The sequence below is a fragment of the Teleopsis dalmanni genome, chromosome 2 (assembly GCF_002237135.1).
Source record: "Teleopsis dalmanni isolate 2A chromosome 2, ASM223713v2, whole genome shotgun sequence".
In the NCBI taxonomy this organism is placed as follows: Eukaryota; Metazoa; Arthropoda; class Insecta; order Diptera; family Diopsidae; genus Teleopsis; species Teleopsis dalmanni.
In genome coordinates this window covers 120,249,154-120,267,456 of record NC_051847.1, presented here as the reverse complement: position 1 = coordinate 120,267,456, position 18,303 = coordinate 120,249,154, and the positions used below count along the sequence as shown (strand labels likewise).

Genomic DNA, 18,303 nt, shown 5'->3' with positions numbered 1-18,303 from the left:
GCCGTGCCTGAAACCAGACAAATTGCATTTCATTGTGTATATTCACTTGTTCTGTTATTCGTCACATATTCTCATTACATACTCGTGTTTTCCACAGGATGTTTCGTTCAGGTAGCAGAATTCATTAATATTTTGTATTGGATATTCAAATATGTTCTGATATACACAATACAGATGCATCAAGTCTAAGATTTTGTTTTTCTGCCAGTTAATACGTAGTCCAACCCTTGCTCTTGTCGAAATGAGCTCTTTTTTGTTTTAAAAAGGACGTTATCATCAGCTTGAGCAAATCTTCCAAATGCGAAATAATTCGTAATATAATTCGGTAGTCTTTTACTGTAAAAGTCATATGCGTTGAATTTAGTCTTAATACTAACAGAAACGAAGAGGAAGCATCACAAATGCAATAGAGTGCTGTATTCATTACATTAACTATCGTTGAATTGTAATGAATTAACGTAGGATCGATTTACGCCTAATCATTATTCTTACATTCTTAGTAGTGGGGTCTTGTATGCAGTAAGTATAATTTTGTTATACATATTATTGATTGCAAATGTAAGTGCGATTACTATTTAATTTTTAAAGATTTAAATTACTATATAAGAGTTTCTTTCCACTCTTCTATTACCGCTTCTTTTGCCATGGGTGCAGAGAGTGGCTATTAAATTTCAGCTAAGCTGCTTGCATTGCTTATGATAAAGGTTGTTCTCGTGACCATTTTTCTCTTTTTAAAATGTTTTATGGCTGTTATGCTTTCATCGTGACTGAGTTGTACTGTAGGATCTATAGAGACATGCCCAAGTGCGCTTCTTAATTTTGTTTCAACAAATTTTCTTGATTTTTCAAGTTCTTGAGAAACTTGATTTATTTTACCGATTTACTTTGCAGTTTCTCAAGCAGGGACATTAAAGAAAGTACGCTTAAAACTTCTCTCTTGCCTTTTGACATCTTTAAAAAGTATCGCTTAACTAAACTATTATTGGGGGGTCGGTTGTGTTTTCGAGTCCTTTTGTATTTTTGTCTCTTTCTGAAATTTTCTGCCAAGATTATGGAGAAATCCATTTCCTGTTGTTATTCTATGATATACCGATTGTTAAGGATTATCTGTAAATTCGTTCATGTTTTGATATTATTCGTTTAGTTTTCGTGATATTAAAAAATAATTTACCTTAAGCAATGTAGAGGGTTTGTGATTGCTATGCAGATTTTGAGTTAAAATGTTTTATGGAATTTAATAAAAATAATTATTTTTATTAATAATTCATAAATTGATAAATATTTAAAAATGATTTAACATTCAATACAATCGTAATTTCAGGTCCAAATAAACAGGGTAGCAGTCGTCGGATAATTGGTTCGCCTCGACAACTGGAAAATGCTGTGCCCACAAGCAAAAATCCTCATGGTGTCTGGGTTTAATTGAAAACAAATTTCAAAGTTTTTTTTTCAACAAAATTACCTAAACAACGCAACTATATCACTTTAATATTTTAACTTTATATAAATAGTACTATTTCTTGTTAAAATTTTTTAAAAATGTAGTTTTATATTTATACACAACGTAGAAAAGTTAAAAAAACGAAAATAAGACAAAAATGTAACGAACTTAACTTGGGAACAAACTAGGAAATGAGTAACATATCTACAAAAAACAATGAATATATCAACAAATACATATGCATATGTTTATAAAATAATAAAATTTATATTTAAAGTTTGTATCGATTATATATATATATATGCATGTATGTTTTATATATAAAAAACTATATATAGTTTATATCTAAAAAAGTGTTTTATCAAATTTAACGATAATTGTTAAATAATTAAAAAAAAATTAAAAAGATCTCTTTGAAACCTATTGTTACAAAATTTATCAATATTAGCTGTGTTAGGTATTATGACTTATAATGTTTAACAATATCTACACCTAATGTTTAAGGAAAAATAAAAATTAGTAAACTTTGCTTTATAAAAATTAATCAGATGATATCTGTTATGCTATTTTAAATTTACTTACAATTCAACTACAAATCAGTCAATATTCATTTGTTTACAAAAATTATTTTATTTATTATATTCTATATTAATTATTGAAATATTACATGAAAATGTAATTGCTTCAAATCGAACAAAATTCGAATTACAATATATATTTTTAAAATGTTTATAAAGACAAAAGATCGATTTAAAGACTTAAACGCATTCCATTTTATACATAACTGCCTTGCTTTAGTATTATTTTTATTTTACGTTAACAAAAAAGTTCAAATTTTAAACATTATTTTTAAAAATTCTTTTATACGCCTTTTAAAGTATATATATATATATATATATAATATGTTTTCGATCATTTCTAAATTAATTATGAAACTAAATGTTTTAGTAAACGAAACAATAAGTTGTGACTTAAAATTTGTGCTTGTGTAATTAAAATTTAATTTAGTTAATATGACTTACTATGCTTTTATTAAATATTTTATCTAGTCTTTAGTTTCGAGAGCAAGTTTTAAATATTAAATTAAATGATAAAAAATTTTGTTAGTAAAGTATTAGAACTTGCTTATTGATGTATATTTCTATATTTGTTTTAAAAATGATATGTGAAACAGTTTTAATATAAAAAATATAAAAAAGTCTGCTTTAAACAATTTTAAAATTAAATAATATAATTTAATCGAATGAAAAATAATTTTAAATTAACAACGTTGCAATAATTAAATTAGCCTTTTTTAAAAATTATGTAGTGTTTTTAAATTTTTATGTACTATAATTCTTTAAATTTAAATAATAAATAATTAATAAATTGTTTATTCAATAAATAAACAAAATAAAATTTTGTTAGTATTAAATAAATTTTACATGTAATAATATTTAAGTAAGCAAAGCAAAATATAAACAAAAAGTAATAGCTATTATCAAAAATTCTTATAAAAATTTAAAAATAAATAAATAACAAAATAAAAAAAAAATCAATTAATGTAATGATGCGAAATCAAATTATAATACAAATGACACAATTATTAATATAATAAAAAAATGCAAATAATAAATAAATAAATAAAAATTAATAGTGCCACTTAACTAATAAATAAATAAAGTTGTCAAATTAGAGCTAATAAAATAAAGAAAAATTGTAAAAGTCACAAATAAATAAATAAAGTTAATAATAAATAGAAAAGTATAAAAATTGGCAAGATCAAGATAAAATAATTTAGAAAAAATAAATAAATACATAAAACAACTAGTACCAATAAAAAAAACGCTATAAATAAAAATTAAATTAAATTATATAAAAATGATGTAAAAATAATAAAAAATAAGATAAAATATAATTGGTCAAAACTAATCCGTTTTCATTTTGTTAATAATCAAAATTATTACCAAAAAGTATTTGGTCATTAAAACAATAAGCTATTAAATGTTATAATACAAACAAAAAAATAAAATAAAATAAATAAAAAATATTTGTAGCAACAAAATTAAATATATATTTATAAAAAATATATTAAACATAAACAATAAAATTATTGTTTAAAAATCGATCAATTTTAAATTATGAAACATAAAAATGCAAATAGATTAAAAAATAAGTAAATCAATAATTATATTATCAAATAATTATATTAAAAAATTAATATAAATTTTAAATCAAAATAAAAGTAAATAAACAAATATATTGCAAAGAAATAAAACATTATAATAATAAATATATTTAAATTTCTATATTTTTTCTATGATTCTAAAAATATAATATGTTATAAATAAACAATAATAATTAGCAAATAATAGTCAACATATTATAAATAAATAACATTTATCATTTTTAAATTTTAATATTATAATAATAAAAATATATAGAAACATTTTTCGGAGCAGCATTTTCAATTTAGTCAAAAACTTGTTGCATATCTTAAGGCATTAAATTTATCTTGCCACTTCTAGAAATTCCTAAAAAAAATCACAAAACTCTTTTTAAAATTCTCTGCGAATTGAGTAAAAAAATTTGTAAAAAATAATTTCTGTATAATATCTTTAAAATGGGATGGGTGAGATGGATACTCTATCCTATTTTATCTCAACCGCGTAATCAATAAATCTGTGAAAAAATCGTGGGAAAGAGTTTTGTGGGAAATTGCATAAAGCTGAACCAGTAAATTTGGAAAATAACGATTATATTGTAAAGCAATCACACAAAAGTATAACTTCTAAGCATTTTGTTAAAATTGTTAGCACTTCTTGCATATATTGTAGTCTTTCGTATTAATATTAATATGTTTGTAATGTTTCAAAAAAGTCTTAATTGTAATTTTAGTATAATTAGTATAATTAATAAATAATATATATAAAAATTTTCTTGTGGTTAAGAGATAATCAGTTTTAAAAACACCAATGCAAAAACATAAAGAAACCTATCACCACCAACTGCAACAGCGACAGCAACAAATAATAAATATATTTATATGTATTTGAATATTATAAATAATCTCAAATTTTTAAAATTAAATACACGCAAAATTAAATTAAATTTATTAATAGTGTTTTTAAATTTAAATTAAATGTTTTTGATAAGTTTCACATGTGAAAATATTAACTTCAGGATACAACGGGATTTCAAAGCAAAGTCCACTTAAATAATAAACGCTTTTATGTAAAACATAAAGGCATGGTACAAAGCCAGGCTCTGAGACTCAAAGTTCCATGGTACATTAGGACGAATGACATCCTCAGGGACCTCAAGATTGATCCCATCAAAAAATACATAAAGGATAGAGCCCTGAAATTATTTGCGAAATCTGACAGACTTACTAACCCCGCGTTAGCAAATCGCAGAATGATTACAGGCTCCTCGGGGAGGTATGCAGATCTGAGGTCAATTATTGCTTAGTCTGATGAAGTGATAAACAATAATCCAGTCAAGGTGCAAAGAGGGGTTGTGAAGAAACCTCGCAGTTAATAGAGAGTAAAAGTGCTCAGGTGCACTGACTCAACTAGCCTCAACATAATAAAGGCATGGAAGTTATTAGACTTAAGCAATGAACTCGTTTAGAGGGCCAGTAGCGCATTGGCTAGATTATGTTAACGTGCAAAAGCAAAAAATTTGTCCAATGCTTACATCATGAAATGGTTTCATAAGCTAGAATAATTTTTATTGTTTTAAACTTTAACATTTATTTTATGACCAAAAATTATTTATATAGTCTTGTATAAGGTTAATTGGTCAATTTTTTTAAACTGATGTTCTTTAAACAACTTCAATTACTTTTTATTATATTTTCAATATTGCGACTTTAGCTTCGTGAAGACGAAATGAAATTAAAGCCGAAATATTGAAAACAATTAAAGTTGTTTTTCTTGATTTTTATTTATAACAATAGTCTAAAACTCTTGACCAATTAGATTAATATAACACTATATATTCTAGACTTCATTAATTTTATTCTGTAATTTAAAAATTTGAAAAACGTTCCATAAAATTTGTGAAGTTTTCAGAAGGTTATATAAAAGAAGAAAAAATTGCATGTCAAACACTTCCTTTTTTATAACTATTTGGAGAACATTTTATATTATTTTCGTTTATAATTTATTTCTAAATCAATATATTACAAGTGTTTTGTTGTTCAAAAGATTTTGTGCTTTAATTTGTGATATGAAAATGATCTATTAAATATGTTTCTTTCTAAGATGACAAATATATTTTTGATATTTTTACTTATTCAAGTATCTTAAGCAGTAACAAAAATCTAATAATTCACTTATTGAAATTCTAAAATTATATATCTTTTCTATTAGATATCTTCTCCTATTACACTGTTCTACGCAGAATTTAACAGATCGTATAAAAAAAAGACATGTGCAGTTGGTACATTAAAAAAAAAGAAATTTATTTATATCTTAAGAGAAATTATTTGAATTTTGGAACTCTTCTGGACATTTAAACATGTATTATATGTCAGCGATAGTGCTGGTTTCAAGTAGGATTAATAGAAATTAATAGAATTCTTTTGCTTATTAACGTTAGTAAAGCCTACATATATTAACTAAAATTTCGAAGAAGAATAATTTTAAAAAGCTGCAAAAAATTAAATTGTAGAAAGCTCAAACCTTGAATAATATTGCACCAGATATATCAAGATTGGAGATGAGAGAATATGGGATAAAAAATATTTGACCGTCATTTGAAAAACAATATTGTGTTTACCTAAGAACACTGGGTAAACTCATCGTTATATGAAGTATACCGAGCAGTTTGATTATTACCGCTCATTTTTAAACAATATTACAATGTTATTGACATCGTCAATTTACGACGTATGTTGAAAGTGTTTTTAAAAAATAGTCATAAACAACGAAGTATTGGATTTTTACATTTCTGATAGAGAACATATATCTACGCAACTAACATCAGACTTCTTGAAATCAGACTTCTTGAAATCGGTGTACTATCAAGCTCTTACATAAGTAGACAATATACTATTGATGACAGACAAAGCGGTCAACCGATGGGAACTTGCATTTAAGAGTAAGGAAATAACAGCCAACATGCGATTAAAAAAGCTAATAGATGTTGAGATGTTGTAAGAGAAATTTCACAAAACGCAGCATAATAGAATAAGAACTGAGTGTACTAGAGCTGAACTGAGGTTAACCAAATAAAACAAAAAGTGTGTTTCTGCTAAATGAAGTGGTTCGGCCATGTTTAATGAATAGCTATATAAGAAAAACCAGGGGATAAGAAGACTTATTGGTAGCATGAGTCTGAAATTCGAACAAAGATTATGAGGGACCTAGAGATAAAAAGGAAAAATATTAAGTGAAATAAATAGTTTTGTTTAATATTTGAAATCTTATCAGTTTAATTTTTCACCAAGAGAAAATTAGATTTTTAAGATTATGTATGTCAAGGGTGAAGATTCGAGTGGTAGACAATTATAAACCTATTATTCATAACAGTAAAGAAACATGTGTATTATTTTGTAAATAAACAAGTTATTATATCAGTGAGGATGAGTAAATGTTTTAGATTTTTAGTAGTGGTTTGGTATTACTAGTGAGAATGAATTTAATATTATATTTGATATTCCTTAAATTGTTCTACGTTTACATTTGCTTGACTTTAAGCAAGTATGCTTAAAGTTACTGCTACACTTTAAAATTTTGGCAAAACCTATAATAAAGATCGACGGCGGATATGCGCTGGTCAGTAGCAAGGTAGATTTGAGGCATTTTTATTGTTCCATTTTTCACACCGGTGACGGACGATACAATCGTCTAGTATAATTCGTTGAACGCCTGTGACTCGTCAATAAACCACAACTAAAGACTAATAAATTTACGGGCATTGCTAGTAGAAAACACATACGTTAACTAATAAACTATAAAAGCGTATTTAATTTATTTTGTTGTTATAAAAATATATTCATTAGTATAAATCTGGCTTTGTCGAATATGGGCGAATTCAATAAATCTGGCTTTGTCGAATATAGGCGAATTCAATTTCAGGTAGCGCATTATTAAACATGGTTAAATAATAAGACTACATATTATATTGACTTAGCTCTTTATCTGAGTTAGCGTTGTCGCGCTCAACTGTTTAATAAACATAAATCTTACAATAAAATTTTTAAAGGATAGCAAGGTTTCTTTAACTTGTCGAACGTAGTTTGTTCGATCTTAAAAGAAATTCTGTATCAAGCATTTTATTTAAAAGTGGGCTTTATGTGCTTTTGAATACGATGCTTTACTTTTTAAAAAAAATTTATATATTAATTTTAAGTAATATTTGTTTTTAAATCATTGTAAATATGATTTTTGATTGGTGTCTTATAGAATTAGTAGGCATTCATAGAAAAAGTAAAACGCATGTGTTTTAAAATATATTATTCGTAAATTTATACAACTTTTGGAGCATCTGATTCTAATGTCAGATCTTTATATTATATTAGAAAAACCTTTTTATGAAATATACTAGTTACTGTTAAATATAATAGTCACTTCCGTCTGAAAAATTGACGAAAGTCTAAATTACAACTTATATTCATAAAATATTGGTCTTGCCATTAGCAGTCACATTAGCATGACTTTCTCAGTATTACGTTTCTAGATTAGGTTCTATACATAAGAAAAAATGTATAAATCATTCCACAAATAATGGCTCTACAAACAGAGTAGTACTGAAATTTAACAATTTAAAATAAAAATATAATTAATTAATTCAATTATTCTAAAACTGGTTCTGGATTTCGTTTTATTATAAACACAGCAAGTGAATGAGTTAATAAAAGCTCTCACAGCAAAGTAAGAAAACTCCAGAAAAATGTGCAAACATAAAAAAAGTCAAGTACGGCTTTGGGTCAGTTGGCAGGACCCGAGTTCGATTCCTGGTACTTGCTGTCTCAAAAAATTATTTACGAATAATTAAATACAAGAATTATTTCCAAGACCATTGATGATGGGTATTTGGCAATACTCGAAACACCTGTATGGTCAGCAAAAAATTCAATAAATTAAAATAATATAAAAATGAATTTTTGTTGTTGTAGTTTACTACCTCTATATTATATTATTATATTTATAAAAACTATTAACATTTGATAGCAAATATATGAATAAAATTTTAAAATATGTACCTATAGTTGTTTATAGTTCATATATTCCATACTGATACTGTCTTAAATATTTCTTGTGATGTTGGCATAGATTCAAAATTTCCTAAAGGGATACCTAAGCTCAAATAGCTTTAAATTATTTACAATAATAACAATAACAATAACAATTACAAATAAGCGAGCTTAGTTTCATTTGTTGATGCTCTTTGTTGTTTTTGTCTTTTTCTCCTGTTGTTGTTGTTGTTGTTGTTGTTGTTGCTGCTGTTGCTATCACAGAAAAGATTTTTATTAGTTTTGTTATGTGAGCAGCAAGTGTTATTGGTGTTGTTGTCTTTGTTTTTGTTTTTGTTTGGTTAGCTTAAGCTGACTCAATGATCCTTTTCTCTACATTTTTGTTGTTGCTTTCGTTTTGTTTTTACTTTCTTATATGTGTTGGTCGCTGATTGTAACAAAATCAGCAACAATTTCAAATTTGCCGCACAGTTGGATGCTGAACGTTCCGGTGTAAGGATGTCGCTTGCGGAAAAGTGATGTTGTCTTGAAATCGGAATTTGTGTAGTCAAACGACTTTAGTTGCGTATAAGCGTATAAGAAGAAGGAAACGGACACGCAAGCACAAGCGGACGGAGAACAAGGAAATGTGCGCTTGAAAATGAAGTGAAATTTTGCGTGTGAACATTTTGTTGCAATGAACAATTGTTGTGCAATTTTTTATTGTAGTTGATGTTGTTTATGTTGTTGATGCTAAAACTGCTAATGCGATTATTTGTGCGTGACCGTGCGTTCTATACGTTCTGTGCTTTCCCATTTTCCCATTTTCTGATTTGAATTTGTACTTTCATTTGTATTTTTATTTTTATTTGCATTTTCTTTTATTTGTGTTCGAGTCGTTGGCGCAATTCTGTCTTCCAGTGTTAATAAGAATTTTTACGATAATTTATATTTAACATTTTGTTGCAAATATTCTGTGCTCACACAGTTTTTATTATAATAATGAGAATGTCTCCTTAAAGGATAATAACACTACTTAAAAAGCAAGGACCAAAAGCAAAAAAAAAAAATATTAAAGTAAAATAATTGAATTTGTGTGATTTTAATTCAATTAAATTTTAATTAAATAACAAATTTTATGCTTTTCCTGCCGAGTTGTTTTATTGATAATAAAACAAAATTTAAGTACATAAAAATTTAGTAAATAAAAGTTGATTTACGGAAAATTACTTAAGCGGCTTTACGGTGCGAAAAAGATATATTCTTTATGTGCTGGATTAGACAGTTGATGCCACTGTCACAGAGACTTTAAGTACCAAGCAAAAGTTAATTTTTTCCTTAAATTAAAAAAAAAAATTTAATTAAAAAATAATTCGTTTATAGGTGTTAGTCTCCAATAAATAAAAATAGTTTTAATTATGCTCTTAAGGACTTTAAGGATGAAAACGAAGTAAAAAATACTTGAGTTTTATTTTCAATTTATTTAATACAGTTATTACCTATGTACATATCTCCAACGTTACAACACTCCGACCTGAGCGAAATTATATTATAGTACCAACCTAACATTTTTTTTCATTTTGTTCACATAAACAATATAAATTATAAAAGTATTCGAATAACAAAGAAAAGACAAGAACAAAAATTTAGTTAATTTATTGAAATTTGGCTGAGCATACAACACCGTTTCGAGTATTGCCAAATACTCATCATCAGTGGTCTTAGGAAATATTCTAATTAGTTTAATTAGTTCATAGTCCGTACATAATTTGTTTGGATTGCAAGTGTCAGGCTTAGAACTTAGAAGCGACGACTAATCGTGCTTTTCCACAAGTAGCCAAGGCTTCACAAACTTACAATGCTCAACTTCCTTTTTTTTGACACTTCTTTATAAAATAAATAATATAATATTAATTATAGTATAATATAAATTATACTATTATAAAAAAAATTTTTTATAGGAACTATTCTGCTTGAGAATAGTGCCAACCTGCATTTTGCAAGTAAATTTACTCGTAAATCAATTTATTTTGTACTAATTTTATATTAATGAATATTAATATTAGTATTATATTATAGATATAAAATAATCTAATTTTTATTTATATGTGGGGATTACTATTACACCACGTCTCAGGTAGTCTATTGCTAAGAAAAAATTAAGACTGGATTGAGTTTGGTTGAAGGGTAAATATGTCAGGCTTCACGTTAACTGTTTATGGACCTGTGCGCTAAATATAATAATTTCTTTTAATTTCTTAATTATTCTTAAATAATTATCATAAGCCAGTTGACATTGCCAAATTGGATTGCCTATAATTTATTGTTTAGATAAAATTGTAACGTTTAGTAAAAGTACCATTAATCTTTACTCTAATTTAAATTAAAAAATTAATAAAAGAGTTTTAGAATAAATTATTTTTGCCGACAGCTTTGCTTTTTATGACCACAAAAAAAGCCAAATTTTTTAAAATTTCGAAGGATTCGAATAGCAAACAAAAGACAATTACACAAATTTTGGTAATTTATTGAAACTTGGCTGACCACACAACGCTGTTTCGAGTATTGCCAAGTGCTCATAATCAGTGGTCTAAGGAAATATTCACGATTTCTAATTAATTAGTATTTTAAACTGTAAACTACAGCCTTATTCAGAAACATAAATTCCAAATAAGGTGAAATAAGAATTGAAAGTTCACATTTGTAAATTTTGAAAAAATTTTATAATAATAAGAATTTCTTTTATTACGCTTGCTTATAATAATTAAATTTAATAAAATAATTAATTATTAATTTAAAAACAATTAGTTAATTGTTGATATAGGTAGTTAATTGTTATATTGGTTAAAAATAATAGAATAAGTTATACAATATAAAAGTCAATCAAATAAGTTAATCTACCATATATGATAAAAATGTTGAGGATATAGGCAATTTCTTTTAATTCTTAATTATATATTAAAAATTTGCTTTGTAAACAAATTACTTTAAGAGTGTTCATAAAAAGTTTTAACTGATGACTAAATGATCATTATTAGAGCGGGACAATATCTTTTAGACCTAGAGACTTTATTTTTAGAAGGAGTCTCTTAAGCTAACTAGAGTTAGAACCTAGATTATTAATATACTAAGTAATAACGCAGACGTTAATTAAATTATGATGTCTGAAAACCTGGTACACTTCGAATTCGGTTATATAATTCCCAATTTAATTTATTTATTAATTAGTATTATTTTTGACCAGTTTGTTGAATTATGTACTTAATATTTATTTAAGCTAGTTTGACCTCGATATTACTATACAAATAAAAATGTTTTCATTTTAACATTTTTTTTCTGTATTAAAAAATCAAACTTAGTTAGTGATTTTTTATATTCCAATTAATATTATATAAATTTTTTCTCGAAACTAATTAAAAAATTAAAAAAATTAAACTAAAAAACTTATTTATTCCTTTTATCTAAAAATAAAATCAGTCTCATTATGTGTTTTTTTAATTAAAACACAATTAAATTAAATCGAGTAGAATTCAATTATATAAGTCTAAATTAACTAAATTGAAATTTAATTTGTAAGACAACAACAACAACTACTTTGACTAAAAGTCACTGACCAAATAATAAACGTGTTTTTCATGTCTTCTTAGGACTCACAAGGACACAGCTATTTATTTTACTTCAAAGTTTTAATAATACTAACGCAGGTACCTAATGAAGTTTATGGTTTTTAGATTTTTGAACATTTCATGTTCAAATTACATGACGTATGAGTGACATTTACTATATTCATAATAATTTATATTCTGTGAATATTAGCATATATTCACAAAATTATACAATTTATACTGGTATTAGTCTATTAAATTGTATATATAATACTTAATAATAATATTCTTCAATCGGTTATACATTTGGTTATACATTTTGCTACTTCAGTGCCTTTCAAGTTGCAATACTCCTGAATGTTATTATTTAGTGCTCTTTTACCGTCAACTCTGGTCAAGTCATTCACATTCATATTTTTTTATTCCTTTGTTAATAAATTATGACATACATTAAAAATAAACGGAAAGTTTATAACCATTATTTTACATAAATTAGAGACCATCGTGAATTAGAGTGACATACTTTAAAATTTCATCTGATACGATTTATCCATTGTTATTGCTAATATTTATTTATCTCCTTACTTAATTCAATTCAGCTAAGACGACATATCCTTATACAAATATTGACACTTCCATTCGAGGACTTAAGGGCAACTTGTTTTGATTGTCCATTGTGATCGTCGCAAGTTGCCAAGAAGTCAGTGTCGTGAACTGTAACTTTACTCTATTTGTTGTTTTTATTTCCAGTGCTATTCTTATTAACCAATTTAGTCTTTCAGATACAGTTAAAGGAATCAGATGGTAATCAATTTATTTTATCTGGTACAGTATATATAATTGTATTGCGTCGTTTCATCTAATATTTATCAAATTCATATTAAACGGCTAAGGAACTGTACATGTATTTATATGAAAAAAAAAAACTGATTTCAACCATCTATTGTTTTCTGGTGTGATATTCCATTCAATTTAGAGATGTAGAATTACATATATAAACGTTCTATTTTTAATAGAGGTAGTACAATAGTAGTAGTGTGTTATTCTGCTGTACCTGTAACTTCAGGACTATACAGTCTAGAAATCCTGTCAGAAAATAGTTAATTAACTCATGTGAACACTTCAATAGAAAAGTTGACAAAATTCATTAACTAATTTGGATGATTTTCTCACTAGGGAAGAAAGTATCACTGTAAATGGTTCCATAATAGGTCACTAAGTTTGATAGTCGTACGATTGATTGTCATATATCTTAACCTAGCGTAGTATTTATAAAAAACTAATACTTTATAAAAGATATTTAAACAATTATTTGATGATATTACAGCAGCAAAACTACTTTTCTTAACAAATTTTTTTAAATCGGGTTCTTTTCTCATATAATTTCACATTAGGAATAGGTTTTAAATTAATATTATTTATGAAACAGTTAGAACCCTTTTCAGTCAGTTATTAATAACGGATTACTTTCCAATTATTATTTAGTTTTAGTTATTTTCGTAATGTAGTCTATCGGGTTATGGTCCATGTCTTATTGTAAGCATGCGTAACCATGTTCTAAAAGTAATAGAAATTAATTGTATTACAAATCCTTAACGATTTCGTAGTACTTATAATTAATAGATTATTCGGACAGTATAGTATAATGTGTAACTGTGCTAATAACGCCACTAATTTTTCAAATAATTTTTAAGAATAATCTTAAAAAAAGGAAATTTAACTGCGTCAATTTTGTATAGTACCATAATTCCTTTCTTAAGATCTCACCGCCTTACTGTACGACTATTATAGACAAAAGCCTTTCAGGAGCGTCCATTTTTATTGGTAATGTACTTGTTTTTATTAGTTATTGTTTTATAGACTAAATTGTACACAAAATTTTTTAATAATTAATTGTTAATAAATTTTATTTTGATTAATGAGATCACTTAATAATTTGTGTTTTAATTTTTAATATATATATAAAAAAAAAATAAAAATAAAGAAAAAAAGAATTATTTAACATACATTTAAATAAAATTATATTAAAAATATTTAAAAACAAAAACTATAAATGAGAAACATTGTTGTTTCTTCCAATGTTTGACATTTCTAACATTTAAATCTATGAAGTCAAAAAAGACAAAAATCAGAAAAATTTATAAATAGATAAATAGACAATATTAAAAAACAAAAGTAATGAAACAAAAAATAGAAAAGAAAATTAAATTTTATATATATTCGTTATATGCTAAATTTTTCTGTTCGATTAGAGACCTGTAGATTTAAGCCTCTGTGACCTTTTTATAGTTTAGTATCCGAATGTCCGGAACATCAATTATATGTAACATTTTCAGCATTAGTCCTTCGTCTCTAATTTGACAAATCAAATTTTTGACTTTTTTTTAATTTTATCTTTATATTTATCTTTTTTAAATCTTAATTTAAAAAGTTCAGTTTTATTTAACTTCCATCAATTGCTTCGAACAAAAATATATAGTATTTAGTTAATAAATATTTTCTATATTTAAAATTTAAATATTTTCTATATTTGATTTATCATGGGAAAAGAGTACTTGAAGTTCATTGTTTATTGTATAGTGTTTTATTTAATATGCGTAAATATTATGGTTTTATAATCATCAGCTTCCACTATTTACTATGAATTTTTTTTTTTAATCCATTTATTTTATTACAATCTGTCAGGTATGAATGACAATATGTAATATATATTACCATGACTCGTAATAATAGTTATTACGATCTAAAAAAGAAAGGCACGTATGGACTATGTCCAGTGACATATCCATATATAATTAAAATAGAAGTCAATAGAACGTATGGACTACGTTCAGTGACATATCCATATATAATTAAAATAGAAGTCAATAGAATCTACATATACATATTTAAAACATCTTTAGATGTTTTTTTTTAGCCTTCTAAAAGTGTTGGAGGGGGTGTGTAACCAGCGGGTTTGGATGCATATATATGCGATGAGCGTAATTCTAATTAATTAGTATATAAGCATATGTTATAAGCAGCTTATTGTCTAGTGACAGTTTGGAATTTCGGCTGAGAAACCAAAATAAGTTTCGCAATTTGGACCCAAGGCTTTACGCTTATTAAATATGTGTGGTTTTCAGGCTAGTTTACTATCCAGATGTATGCCCAATTATTTTGTTTCTACAGCTTGTGGTAATTGAGTATTGTTTATTAAGACAGGCGGGCACGTAGAACGTTTTGTCGTAAATGTTACTTGGACAGATTTTGACTCATTTGGTTTGATACACCAATTTTTCATCCAGAGAGCAACATTGTTAAGGCAGGTTTGTAGTTTGGTGGAAGCACGAATTGGGTCACTGTCAACTGATAAAATAGCTGTATCGTCTGCAAACGTACCGATAACACTCTCATCGATAAGGGGAAGATCCGAAGTATATAAAAGATAAAGCATTAATCCCATTGTGCTACCTTGAGGTACTCCTGCTCCTATATCATGAAGTACTGTAGTTTCGTTTCCATGCTTAATAAAAAAGTGCCTTGCCGAGAGGTATGATTTACTATGAATAGGCGGGAATTATTTTTAATAGTCTATGATTGCAGAATTTCTTAGGACGCTCTAATTTAAACTTCTAGGTTAAAGTCGCAATTAGTTATATAAGGAATTTTCGTACATTTAAATCAATTTTCTAACATATAATTTCGTTTCAAATAAGTACATTTCAAATCAATAAATTTTTATGTATTTATTTAAATATTTCTCAAATGCTTTCAACTTATTGTTTTATTTAATATGAATACATGTAGTTCTTGTAAATCATTTGCAAGTTAAAATGACAATAAATCATAAAAAATCACAATCAGATATTATATTTTTATTTCGATTAAGTGAATATAAGTAGAATATAATAGATTAAGAAAGTGGTTTCTGAGCTCTTATTGCAGATGTGATGCTAGTTTCTATCCTGTGGAATTACCTATAGTTTTACCTAAATTATTTGTGTTAACCATATAGGACAAACCGATCAGGAACTTTTATGTAAAAAAAATCATAAAAATGATTAGTCAATTTAAATTTTTAGCAAAGGCAATCTTATTGTCACCCTATTATTGCTTTAGCTGGGTAATAATCAGTTGGCTTAAATATATAGATCCGCTACTGGATGTTGAATTATTTTATGTTATATTATAAAGAAATTAAAGTATGTATGTTCTGGAGAAATATTTTATGACGCATGTTTATTTTCTACTGAAGGAAAGATTTTTGAAGTCAATATACTTCTTCTAAAATAACTTAAAATAATATACAAATTAGTGACTTAATAATCTGATGAATTTTTTAGTACTTAGAAGAAGTTCATTTTTAACTTATTCAAGTGGTGCTTTCAGTTCTTTTTGATTTAGTCCATTCCATTTTTCTGTATCTGATGGGAGTTCTAAAAACACAGATACCTACACAAATTCGACTACTATATCATCCAGATTTTCCTCGAGATGCACCTTCCGCGTCCATTCAAGCTATTACAAATATTCAATGTAGTTAACTTCAAATTGTTGTAAATTATATTTTAAAGATAGTCTTACCTATATTTTTTTGTTGTTCTACTTCTTCATTCATTCTTTTTTCATATTCTTCATTAATTTTTAAATCTCACTTATCTGGTGTTCTTTAATTAAAAATATTTTAATCTACCAAAGAAGATAAAACTCTATTGTCATTAGTAGTTTTATTGTTATTTCCTCTCCATTTCATCCATTCAAAAAGTTTGAAATATCGTACACCTAAGCAGGTAGCCTAGCTTTTGGTGCCTTAAAAGGACTGTTACGATGTTAGAGTTTCTTGCTCTAACAGATACTTCTTAATGTTTTTGGATGTAATTTTTGTAACTTGTCTTGATTTGAGTTACACAGAGTATCCCATAGTTGCATCGCATGCGTCCAGAAGGGTTATTTAGACTAAGTTTCGATTCAAGACCAATACTCCAATTGAGTTTGGTAATTTTCAGATAGCTAATAGACAATTTTTGGGAAACAGTTTTTTTTTTATTAATGTTCAAAGTAGGACATGATCCCTATTTTAGAGTAATTGTGATTTGAATGTACTTCAATTCAAATCTGTTGACTGTGTAACAAACGAAGACGAAGCTACCAACTATCCAACTGAATTTTTGAACTCCTTGCATGTGCCTGGCTTACCACTGCACAATTTTCAACTAAAGGTTGGTTCGGTAGTCATTATGCTTCGAAATCTAAACCATCCAAAATTATGCAATGGAACGCGATTGGTGATAGCAAAACTGATGGTCAATATGATTCACGCAACGATACTCAAAGGAAAATTCAAAAGTGATGAAGTTCTCATTCCGAGGATTCCAATGATCCCAACCGATATGCCCTTTGAGTTTAAACGAATTCAGTTTCCTATTCGGCTTGCATTCGACATGACGATAAATAAATCACAAGGCCAATCCTTGAGTGTTTGTAGTCTGAATCTAGAAAATGCATATTTTTCTCACGTCGCATGTTCACCTGTAGGCAAACTACCTGCTTTATTTGTTCTTGCGTCTGATAAAAAAACAAAAAATATCGTATAACATAAGGTACTTTACTGAAGAGAATCAATCGGAGTGCAACCCATAGCTTCTTGCTGACAGACCATTCAAATAATTGATTATATATTAATATCCTAATAAACTATTGAACATAATAAATTTTTTGTATTCATTTTATTATGTTTATAAATTTCTAAATTTAGTTAATCTAAAATTTAATATAACATCCATTGACTGTCACCTAGTTATAAATAAATATGTATATAAATATTACAATTATTCCACCTATGCATAATTCATTTTAAACACATAATTAAGTAAAATTTTATTTTGATTGCGAATTTTAAAACGAAAAATTTTACTCAGAATGTGTCAATATTTTTGCACGCAACTGTATGTTTAGTAGATACAAATACAAATGTTGCTAAACTGCATCTTAAATTCACATTTTAAACAAATTATAAATTATTGTATATATTTTTATTTTTTTATTTTTTTGCTCTTTCTGTTTTTGTTGTTGTTGTTGTTTCAATTCACAAATTTCATTATGTTTTTATTTTT

The 18,303-nt window shown here is 26.2% G+C and overlaps 1 protein-coding gene across 3 annotated transcripts in view; it reads left to right on the top strand.

Annotated features, from left to right (window-relative positions):
* LOC119678308 (GATA zinc finger domain-containing protein 14-like) overlaps positions 1–18,303 on the top strand; it is a 40,401-nt gene that overhangs the window by 6,694 nt on the left and 15,404 nt on the right. For 2 of the 3 annotated variants that reach the window (XM_038090070.1, XM_038090071.1), the window contains exon 9: positions 1,322–1,693. The exons of the other annotated variant lie outside the window; for it this stretch is intronic. In XM_038090070.1, the coding sequence (XP_037945998.1) occupies positions 1,322–1,422 (101 nt within the window). In that variant the 3' untranslated portion in view covers positions 1,423–1,693. Of the gene's footprint in view, positions 1–1,321; positions 1,694–18,303 lie in introns of those variants that run through there. 3 annotated transcript variants of the gene reach the window in all.